The following is a 12,075-nucleotide window of genomic DNA, read 5'->3' on the forward strand; positions in this document are numbered from 1 at the left end:
ATAGCATTTTTTGTTATTTCCGGTTATTAACGTAAAATAATATTATTCCTGTTACAAGTAAGTTTTTCTGCTACTTTCGAGAATGATATAGCTAGGCAAGTTGGATCAAACTGGGTCAGAAAATCGAATGACTGGGCCTAGTCTATGACCGCAAGACTAATAGCTTGACCATAGTCCATAACTTGTTTCCTTATGAATTTAGATCAATGTTTAAGTTGGTTTTTCTTATGATGAGATCGAGAGTGACATGCCAACATGAATCAGGTCACTAGTCAAGACATTATGTCTGTCTTCTTGCATTCAAGTTTAAAACATGTGGCGCAATAGCGGTCACCCAGGCTCGGCTCCCATTACTCCAAAGGGGCCCGTTCTTGGGCATTGATAGAGTTTGGGGCTGTTGTTGGTCCAATCATCGGGACCAATTGACAACCAATTTTTATCCTCAGGGGCTGTTGTTGGTCCAATCATCGAGAAGCCACAGAGACAAAGGGACCCCGAATCTTTATCTTTCATATCGGACTTGGAAGTTGGAAGTATGTCCCAAGGCATTCGATCTTTAGCCAAAATCATATATCTTGCAAGAGCAACATATCATCAGAATCTCAACTTAACATTAACGGAATAATCAAGCTATGGCAAGCAAAATCACTCTTCAATTTTATTCAAAAACTTGCAACATCCCCTACAAAATGCTCCCAAAACTAGAATATAGTTTCCAGCAAATTGACTCAGCAGACTAGCTAATACAAGTCACCACTAGAGAGTTGAAGTTTAAGCTAATTGCCCTGGAAAGAGGGCACTCTGATACAGTACCGCTTCAAAGAGTGCAAGTGCTTTTAAGTTACACAGGGAAGGGAAACACCAACTTATTACAGAACTAAAGTCTAGAAATGAAATGTGAAACTGAAACCCTCTGATCAAAAAGAAATAAGTTACATTAATTTATAAACAAGGCGTGGCAAGAAAAGGACTGCTTTCGAAAAACAAAAAGACAAACAAAAAAAAAAAAGTAAGAAGGTTTGTATATACAGAAACTCTAGGAGGTAATAAAAGATGCTGGATCCACGGGGATAACAGTATTTGGAAAATCTGTTCTTTGTCCAGCAAGTGAGTAGTATGCAAGTATATGGGCTGGATGCTCCATCACTACTCCATCCTCCTGCTGATCATCAACTCGTCTCGGGGGAATTAACTCAATATTCCAATACGGCCGAGCCATTGCCAAAACATCACGACCCGAAGCAGATCCTCTGTACCCCTGCACCCACAAGTACCTAAGGGAAGTCAGCTGCATTACTGCATCAGCCAGTGCACGCTCACTGAAACAACAGCCCCTCATTTCCAATTTTTGCAGGCTAGGGCAACCTTTAGAGAACTCCAAAAGCCCTGCATCAGATTCCCCAACATAACCCAGAAGCATCCATCTCACATTTTGACTATACTGGCCAACATAACTAAGTCCCAAATCGGTCAAGCCCCCAGCACGGAGATACAGAGCAAACCTTCTGAGCTTATCACAGCCCCTCAAAAGAGCTCGAACCCCATTGTCAAGTGGTAAATCTGTTATCGTCTCTTCTCGGTCAAGCAAGACAAGTCGAAAATCACAAAGATTCTTAGAGTAAGTCCCAATGTATTCCAGAGATGCGTTTGTGATATCTGACACATACACAGCCAAGTACTCAAGTTCCAGGCAGCCCTGTGCCAATGCTATCAAACCCCTTTGTGAAACAACACCTTCTTCATCCTCCATGCCTTGCTCATCTGCACCTCGCTCAATTCGGAGCCTCCTCAATCTCTTGCAACTCCGAGCAAGAACTTCTAGTCCTCTATCTCCAATAACATTCCTTGTCTGTCCATAACAGAAACAAATTAAAGTTCATATGAAAGTTCCAAATACGATTCCCACTCCAAAACAAAAGCATTAAAGACATGACAAATTAAAGTTAATATGTAATTGTTGTACACACACACACACAAAACAAAAGCATTAAAGACATGACAAATTAAAGTTAATATGTAATTGTTGCACACACACACACACACACACACACACACACTCATGCACATTTGCACGCACACATGACAACAACAAATTAAAAAGCAGACAGAATGGTTTCGTAATAGTACCTCAAGCACTTCCAGGTTGGGGCACCTTTGAATTAGTGTGCAATGGTCCTCAGTGTCGAGCAATGCATAAAGGAGATCCAGCTTTTTGAGAAGGGTTGCATATGGGAATACCATTGGCATTTCATTCTTTCCCATGTACGTTAGACCCAAACGGCATAATTTTTGGGGTAACGATACAACAGAGTACCTCTCTGATTGCTCGTTGAAGAAACCGCCACAAAATTCTTCTAATACGCTTGCAGAACGGAAGAAGCCCACGAGTTCCAAGATTTCGCAATCGCTAGTTTTCACAGAGGTTAAGGAGCGACAGTTTTTTGCAATGAGTTCAAGGTCTTCAAATTTGACTTTGATAAGATCTGTCATATAAAAATTCAAAGTCTCCAACACAGAGTTGTTCAAAGCAAGCTCATGTAGCCATTGACCATCATTCTCAACTATGGTGCTCTCTTCCAAAAACAAGGTTCTCAAATTCCTAAGAAAACATATAATGATAAACAACATCAATAATGTCTCTCCGCATCAAAGATACAGAACCAATAGCTTAGAATGATTGCAAACATGCATTCCCCCAAAAGTTCCAAAAGACAGCATATAAATTTTCCTATAAGAAATGCGTATACAAAACGACCAAAATACAGTTTCCACCCCCCTAACTTGCAGAAATTACTTCTGAATCGAAATAAGAGTACATAAAACCATATCTACATTAAAAGCTATCCACAAGTCTAATTTTTCAGGTTGATTGGGACCATTTATGGTAATTTAATCCTTCACAAAAGTACTAAGAGCTGTCCGAAACAAAAACTTTTCCACTGATCAAATAACACAGAAAACAGTGTGATGAATTGTATGAGATATAATGAAAGAAACAGAATCAATCCCTATAAATAAAGTCTTAATCAGTAACGCAAACCAGACTGCGGTACTCAGGCTAAGTCAAGAGAACAGCAATAAAAATTTTGCTTTTTGGGTTTTTTACATAATGGTTTCTCTATGTATGTCAGTCATTCAATACTCAAACGAAAACTAATGGAAAGAACATAACTTGTTCCCCAAATTTTAGCAAAACAATGAATGCAGCCATCATTTCTGATGAAAGTCCACAATTAAATTCAACGCAAGTAAAATTTATTCAGCCAAAGTTGTAAACTTTGATACCTGCAGGAGCGGCCGATGTGCAAAAGGCCATCGGTGGAGAAGCCAGAGCACTTGTCAAGCTTGAGCGCCTGTAGCACGCGCCCACGGGACTGAGCCAAGAGCTCCAAGTCCGAATCCTTAACAATCATTCGCCGAAAGTGCAGAGACTTCAAGCGATTGAAGGACTCAGCGATCTCCTTCACCCACGGCGTCACAAAGCCTCCCCAATCCTCCGGTATCAGATTGAACATCGCCGCTCTCGGCTTCCCTTTCAGCTTCAGGGACTCGAGGTGCTGAAATCGCCTCCGCAGCCGATCGGGGCTCGTGGTGTAGCAGAGAGCAATGGTCACGTGCTTGCGCGTGAGAGCGTCGAGCTCGTACCATCGCCGGCACACCAACGACACTGCGTCGCGGTCCTTAGCGTCGTGAAGATACGGCATCACGCAGCCTATCACCACATCGGACATTCCACTTCGCACGTTTCGATCCTCCATCGCCAAATGAAACGTAGAGAATGAAAATACTCCACTGGGACACTAGTGACCAAAAGCAAAAATTTCAGAGTAGAGTGGAAGATTTAAATCTCTTTTGTGAAGATCGGGTTGGGATTCGGAGCTCCGACTCTCCAACTCTTTCAGCTCGAAATATTTCCAAAAATAGCGAAAACCAAAAATAGAAACTATGGCTTCCAACCAACAGACCCAAAACCGTTAAGTTTCCTAATCCAATCCAAAAATCAAAACGACAACGCCACACCGCCGTTACAAAATTCGAATCTCAGACGAAACGCCGAAACGTGTCGCGAAACGAGCGGCGACAAGTGACAGAAGTAGAGAAAAGAAACGCGGGTCTGGCACGATCTACGAGGAGCTCCTTGGGACTGAAGTGGTGTTTGCACGGAAAACGAACCAAGCGGATCGAGGACGGAGCAGGGTTGCGACCAATGGAGGAGCGAGGGAACATGGAGATAGCGTGGACGCGAAACACATGATCTGAGAAGAAAGATCTGTGAGGATCGTCCGGGAAGGAAGCGGACAGTGGGGATCTTTCTGGAAGGAATCGGGCGGCGACGGCTGGAACAGTGATGGGGGATTGGATCAGAACTCAATTAGGGGTCTTCAATTTTATGCGCCTCATAAAAAACGAAAGTGGAGTTGTGAAGGAAAGCGGGCAGGAGACGGAAAAGATGGAGAGAAAACGACAAAAGAAAATGCAAGCAACCAACGAACGTCGTCGTTTGAAAAGTGATGGGAGGAGTAGAAAGTTGACACCGTGGCGCCGTGTAATAGGTTGGTGTCAGGTGATGCAATAGCTCTGTCACTGCAGGAGATGCTGTCTAGGACAGTGGTTAAACTGTGAGGTAAGTGAGAAGGATAAAAAAATACAGACTACTCTGTTTTTTCCTATGGCAGGAAAAAGTTTTTTTTTTAATTTCATATTTACATACAAAGAGTTGTTAATAGATTATGAGAGATTTTTTAATAAGTATTTATATTAAGGATTGGTTATATATTTTTAATTTTAAATTTGGATTGTATTCATTAGATATGTTGTTAGATTTAATATACAGCATACATGTGATTAAACGGTCAAGATTATAAATGTAACTAATTCTTAACATAAAATACTTATTGAAGAATCTTCCAATAGGTTATTATTAACGTGAGATTAGTTAAGTTTGCTAGAATGAATGTGCTCTCCACTATGCACCCGAGTTCGAATATCCCTCTTCGTAGTTTAGAGTTGACAATGGGTCATGTCATGTCAGGTTCGTATTCGAGTTGTGTATCGGGTTGACCCGCTAAGTGATAGCTACTAAAAGAACTAAAAATAATTAGAAAAATGAAGAATAAACAAAGAAACGGGTTAGCTGGTTACAAGGGTATTTTAGAGAGTTTGCGGGTTATATAGGAATTTTAGCGGGTTGACTCGAAATCCACTAGTTTATTAAACGGATCATGGTGAGTTGACCCGAAAATTTAATCGTGCAGGTTGATCTGTTAATTTTTCATGCAGGTTTCGCGTCGTGTTAAAAATAGAAAATCATTTGTATAAAAATAAAAAAAATAGATTGCTATTAACATATTTGTCCCGAAGTTATTATGTTTTGAAAATTTACCTTAAATGAGGACAATTTAAAGGTCATTTGAAATTTAATCATAATGTTTTTTGGCTTTATATATGCACTCTTTTTGCTTTAAGGAAATCTGCATTAGCCTTGAGCAAAAGTTTTTGCTTTGTTTGTTTTCCATTTGTTCAAGCATGTTGCTTTCATCATTTTATTAGTTTATAGGTTGATAATGACGTTCATAATTCACCTACTCATAATTTAAATGAACCCAGAAACAAAAGAATCCAGTATAATTTGAAAGAACAATATATTTTTTAGATTTTGTTACATGAAAAAAATCCAGAAAGCATAAAGTGGGCAATCTTTATAAAGATAGAACCTGTCGTAGAAGAACTTTTCACTTTCTTTATTTGTCTTGTTTTTGTGCCCATACAAGCTCAATAGATCATTAGCATCAAATCGGGAAACCACCATTATTATGTAGGTAACAATGCAATTAAAAGTGTTGAACAAGTCGAGATATGTATTCACTATGTTCTACAGTCGTGGTCTCTTAGACTATATGGGTCTAAGAGATTTGTAGTTACTCACCGTTGAATGTAAATTCAATGATTCACTCACTCTTGCACTCATTTTAAGAACCTTTTTTGAACCATTGGATTAATATCCAATGGTGGTCATTAATATTCAATAGTGGGTAACTACAATCTCTTGAACTCCTGTAGTTCAAGAGATCGAGACTGCTATGTTCTAATCATCTAAAAGTGTAACTTTAAACAGTGTTAATATCATGTTTAGTCGTTAAACCCGCATCAATTCATTAGTTTCATTTAAAAAATATATGAATTATATGCTTAAACCCTAACCTTACTTGCCTCATTTTCTAGTGAGAGTCATTCTCTCTTCGTTATGTAAATCATTATTTGACACAAACATAAAAATAACTTATTAAATACCAAAAAATAAAATAACTGTAATTAATATAAAAGTAATAATGGATATTTTTCTAAAACAACGTGCCAGTATTTTCCTTACAAAAAAATGCAGCCACGTTATGGTGTAGTCTGTAACCTTGGACTTATGAGAGGGAAGCCACGTGGCAAGGGGTTGTGCCACAGCAACCTGATCTTGTTGGACAGCTGTGCCGCAAAGGATGATTTACGTGTCCAAGTCAATAAATGGAAATCTTATTATGACGTGGTGAGAGGGATTGGAGGTTTGTCTGCGCTGTTGCCTCATCTATCCGCAGCGTTTTACCGCACTCTCTTGACTTGTTGTTGGTATGCACTAGACGACGCTCTCTATCTGTTTTCTTTCTTTTTTTCTTTTTTTAGATCATGCTCTCTATTTTTTAATTAAAATTTAGTTAAAAATACACAAAAGTTATTTTAGGAATTCTCTATAAAATTTCAACTTCAATTATTCTCTCTAGTTTAGAGAGTTATAAATGCCATAATTATATTTTAATTCGACATAAATGGTCAATCTCTATGAAAAAATAATATAAAAATAGACAATATTGATTAAAGGTTTTAAAATATTCATTAAATAGGGTAGCATTAAATTATAAGGAGCAACTAGGATTTCATTCTCTCTTCTCAAATTTAGGAGCTCCCAGAGGTCTCCATATTTTAGGAGTTAGATATGGAGCCTAATTGGAGGTGAGTTTTCTTACTTCCTCCTTAAATTTTATCTAAGAATGTGGTTTAAGGAGTTCATTGTGGATGCTCTAATTACTATACAGTATAATGTTGAACGAAATTACAAGGTTATTGATTAATGTAAAAATGGTGTTGGACAAAATTGAAGCGCTAGGTCCAAGAGTTGTCTAGATGGAGTTGAGCATGACATGGGTGTCTGATAGCTAAAAAGGACGATGTCAAATCACTGTAGTATTTTGCTTGGCCTAATTTTCAAGTATTATTATTGTTATTAGATTATCGAGAGAGAAGAAGATGTGGATGCTTCTCTAAAGTCGTTTTATGATGAGAATGTCATATATGAATCATAGATGTGAATCTTTATATTAGCTACATAATTCTCTTTTTCTTTAATTTTTAAAAGATAGTTGTGTAGCCAAGTCAAAGTCCAAGTCCTTTTTTCTTTTTTGCATAGTAGGAGTGAATGTGACAAATGTGACTTAATAATAATTTATTTAACAAGTTGCAAACATCTCTTTATCATAATTTTTTTTTTTTAAAAAAAAAGAGAAAGAAAAGCAATTTCTTTCTAATTCTTGTTGTTATTGTTAATTTCTTTCTAATTCTTGTTGTTATTGTTAATTTCTTTTAAATTCTTGTTGTTATTGTTAATCACTGTACAAATATGAACAACAACTGGTTTAAGCAAGTTGGGGCCTTTTGGGAGCTCACTGGCTTTGGAGTCATGAGAATTTCGAAGTTAAGCAAGTTGGGGCTAGAGCAATCCCAGGATGAGTGACCCACTGGGAAGTTGCTCGTGAGTTCGTATAAACAAAACCATGAGGGCAGAGATGGGGGCCCAAAGCCGGCAATATCGTGTTACGGAGGAGCCGATCCCGGGATGTGACACCCATAGCAACTCAAGGGCAACCACTATTCACATGAAATATTATGAGATGAATTTGTATAGAGTTTTGGTGTGGGAAGTGAAGAATATAACTAGGTATTTATTTTTAAAAAAATTCTGAAATTTTTGGTTTTTTTAAAAAGAAATTTTTTCTATTTTTTTTATAAAACATTCGTTGTTGACGTCAACAACCCCCAAGCACGAGTTTAGGCTCGTTTTGCCCGATTTGCTGGGACCCACCTCTTACTCAGGTTGCTGAAGCCCGACCTGGAACTTGGGCCCCCTCTTGCTCGGGCCAAATTGAAATGGTGGAATTGCTCTAAGAAGTTCCATTGCATGTTAAAATGTCAAATTTAATATTTTTTAATTAAAAGAAGAAAAAGGGTCAGAATCGTTTATTTTCTAGTGGAAAATATTTAGTCAATCACATCAAATATTTGTCAATGAATGGAACAACAGATCTCCTACTCTGCTGTGCCGTGCAGTTTTCCCCTGAACTATAATTTATTTCCATTCCACCAAAGATTTTGAGCAGACACAGTATTATATATTATATTTTAATTGCAATATATATATATATATATGGCCCATAGTTTTGGCAATGATTTCCATTTTGGATTTAACAGGCACTCGATCCGTTGAAAAACCAAAAAGCAGTGTTAATGTTAAGTTCAAGAATATACGAGAATATGCCCGATGAGTAACGAGGTCTAATTCATTGAGAAAGGTCCTTTACTTGTAGATAAGAGATTTCAAGTTTAAATCTTATTATTTTTTGATCGTGTATGTATGTGTGAAAAATTCATCTCTTTTATAATTTAAACGATCACTTATTCTTAAAAAAATAATATATATATATATATATGTTGGTTGTGGTAAACTAATCCCTTGTTTAATTACTTAATCTTGGTTGGTGTACATGCACCCATTAATCTGATGATTTTGAATTAAGCAGATGCTAATCAGAGGGCAGTCAGTGCTTAAAAGGTTTGACCCCTAAGATGTCTTAACCAATGGTGCAAAGTATGTGATTATTGATAGAATAATATTATTATTTGAAGTATAGAATATATTTCTCATCATCCATGTCCCATGAGGCATATAGTATATGTTTATATTTCTTAGTCCAATATATATATATATATATATGCCTGTGTTTCCCAACATATTAATCTCTTTTTTTGACCTATGTAGAGGACAATGAGTTCCCTTTATGACTAATAATGCCAAGCTACTTAATTAGCCTATTGGCTGTACTAGTTTGTTATCATGGTCGATGGTCCACCACCAAATTAAACACCCTAACGGTTTTTCATACTTAATTAATTATTGCCATGGTAATTAATTAGTCTAATTAGTTTTTGCATTTCATACAAGGGTTTGCAAATTATGTGGCAAGCTTTCTTGTTTGTGCACACCCTATTCAAAAATGAGCATTTAGTGGCGCCAATTTAAGTCACAAAAGCAAGTAGGCTTTATAGGTATGATCAATTACTTTTCTTTGGCACATTTCATGATTGAAGCGACTAATTGAATGAAAGATTAGCAATTGATTTTATATTTTGGTGAACATAGTCTAAGGTGATGGAGGTTTCTCACACACACACTACCAAATTAACTAATGCATTGACTTTTTAGTTTTGGTGGATAGAAGCAACAAATTAAGGTTGGGTGGTTTAGAGAAGCCAGTTATCGTAGGCCTCACAAACACAAATGGCTTAATTGTTTGAAGTGTGGATGAGAGAGGAAGCAGGAGTTTGCTGCGACTTTAACACTCCAGTTGTGTACTTGAAAATCAACATGACAATGGAATAAGTCGTTGTCATCCTCCTTCCCTCATCACCATTATTATTGAAATATCCAGATCATGGGGACCAATAATTGAACGAAGAATTAAGGCCTCCTTTACAAAGCTTGTGGTTTTGACACACGTAAGCAAAACTTTGGTGGGCATGGATGGATCTTTAAGTTCACAGCACTAGGGTTTTTAAGGCTTCGTTTTCAACTTTTTTTTCTTTGCTTTCTTCTAACGTAAATGATGAGTCCAAGACCAAAAAGCCGAAATATATTAATGGAACCATTGGCCGACCTATTAAGGTTTCCCAGAAAAGTCTCTTCAAGCACTGCATATTGCTTCTTTGCTGAGGTTTTGTGGTGCACTCCAGGTGTTCGACAAATTGTCTCAACCAAGGCTTGCAGGCGCTGCTATTGATGCACCCTTGGCTGTTGTTGCGCGCAGCTTTTTTTTTTAATTTTATAAAAACATCTTGGCCAAAATAACGTCATTTTGGACCGGATTTAAAAGAAAAAAACAATTTGTGGACTTTAACAAGCTTTGATGTACGGGCTACTTAAGAAATGAAAAAAGGGCTATAAAAAAAAAAGTTTTTAACAAGCTTTCTTTTTCTTCTTTTTAAATTAATCGTTTGGCTTAAATTAATCCGATGGAGATAGTTTCCAATCCGAGCATTCTTTCTCAAGATGGCAATTCAACATCTTTTCTCAAATGCAGACATTCTTTTTCTTTTCTTTCCTCAGTAAATTTTATAATGAAAGAACATGACTTAATTAGCACATCCTTTTCTTTTAATAATAGAAAGAAAGAAAATATAACTTCATACATAGGAGAAAGCGGATGTACTTTCCCTTCTTTTTTTTTTCTTCTTTTTTTAATAATAAAGCTTTTAACCTTTTAAAATTACACATTTACTATATAAAAAATTTTTAAAAAAAATTGAATCCGCAGGTAAATGAAACCATCAAAATTAGGATCTATCAAATTCAAATGTGTGTGAGATCGATTGTGGGGGACACTATAAAATTATAGTTTTTTTTAGAACCTATAAAATTATAGTTTAAGTTCAAAAAAAGAAAAAGAAAAGGGAAGGTTCTTGGTGTATGCAGCAACGTATGTGCGTAGTCGGTCTAGTAATCACATATTTTCTCCAATAAAAGAAGAATCAATTTGAAATCTGCATGTAAATGTCATATATATAATCTGCCCAAAAAAAATGTCATAACATAATTCAAAAATAATATTTTAAAATCTAGTAGTTGGTAATTGTCTGTAGTGATAGTATCAGCTTCGGTCCACTTATGTGAAAAATATCCTGGGACTACATAATTATAATATATATATTATTATATATAGAGCTTTAGTTGAACAATTTCTCAAATAAGATTATTCAAAAAACATCTTATATATTATATTTTAATAATCTGAATCATCTAATTTTTAGTATATCAACTTGATGACATTGACAGCTACCAAATTAAATTAGGGTTTTGAGTGTGAAGGTGGTGATGTGGCCGTAGCTATATCTCCTCGACTGGTCACTGACTCTGTGACTCATTGGTTGTTCTTATATGAGTCGGCATGGCATGACATGAAGATGCTCAGGCATGCTCCTCCTAATTGGAATTCCATTTTAAATAATACCATATAATATATATATATATATATAATAATAATAAAGAAATAAAATAAAACCAACTATTTAGGCCCCACTCTCTCATGCCTAGATGCCTAGCAACTAGTCTACTGGTCAGCTCCTGAGGCTCAGCTATTCTTAAGTCACAACTCAACTGGGTGATTCATTCAAATCCTTTTATTTATCAGCCAATGTACTTTGTTGTTGTGCTCAGCTATGGTTTAATCCTGTTTGTTAAATTAATTAATCCTCTCCTCCACTCAAATTCGAATGAGAGTAATTGTGTCAGAACCCTCCAAGGGAACACACTAATCCATATATTAAAATAAATATAAAAAAGGAACATACGTTTAAGTTTGTATCATGGGAAATGAGGCTTTGAGATGAGAAATCAATTATTAAATTTTAACCACCTCAAATGATATATGGGAAATGAGGCTTTGAGATGAGAAATCAATTACTAAATTTTAACCACCTCAAATGATATTGGTCCATTACTTACAATACTCATCAGGGTCAGGGATCTAGATCTAAGACTGTTTGCCTGTGTCGTCGTACTCGTATCTGTTGTTCTCAAGCTACTTCATTTGACTTGGGCAGATTCAAATTTACTAGATTAATTTAATTATGAGTTCAAAGTATCCTATCTTTCTATAACCAAGTGTTGATTTCGATGGTTATGGAGGTGAAAATAACGGATTTTAACAGTCAATTGCTATAAACAAGATTGGAATTTGGAAGTAGTCATAAGTAGACGAAGGA

The 12,075-nt window shown here is 36.4% G+C and overlaps 1 protein-coding gene across 1 annotated transcript; it reads right to left on the reverse strand.

Annotated features, from left to right (window-relative positions):
- Positions 1-633: 633 nt before the first annotated feature.
- On the reverse strand, positions 634-4,423 carry LOC117618667 (coronatine-insensitive protein 1). Its single transcript, XM_034348340.1, has 3 exons — positions 3,286-4,423; positions 2,128-2,599; positions 634-1,849 (listed from the first exon to the last, which is right to left on the reverse strand). The coding sequence occupies exons 1-3, from the start codon at positions 3,756-3,758 to the stop codon at positions 1,037-1,039; spliced, it is 1,758 nt and encodes a 585-aa protein (XP_034204231.1). The 5' UTR covers positions 3,759-4,423; the 3' UTR covers positions 634-1,036.
- Positions 4,424-12,075: the final 7,652 nt, after the last annotated feature.

The sequence above is a fragment of the Prunus dulcis genome, chromosome 2, assembly GCF_902201215.1.
Source record: "Prunus dulcis chromosome 2, ALMONDv2, whole genome shotgun sequence".
Classification (NCBI taxonomy): Eukaryota; Viridiplantae; Streptophyta; class Magnoliopsida; order Rosales; family Rosaceae; genus Prunus; species Prunus dulcis.

Bases quoted from the DNA above. Each gene is read 5' to 3' on its own strand.
- LOC117618667 (XM_034348340.1), bottom strand. From the start codon at position 3,758: ATGGAGGATCGAAACGTGCGAAGTGGAATGTCCGATGTGGTGATAGGC. The intron at 2,600-3,285 runs GTATCAAAGTTT...ATGTTTTCTTAG, and splicing joins CACATCGGCCGCTCCTGCAG to GAATTTGAGAACCTTGTTTT. The intron at 1,850-2,127 runs GTACTATTACGA...TGTTATGGACAG, and splicing joins CCAACCTGGAAGTGCTTGAG to ACAAGGAATGTTATTGGAGA.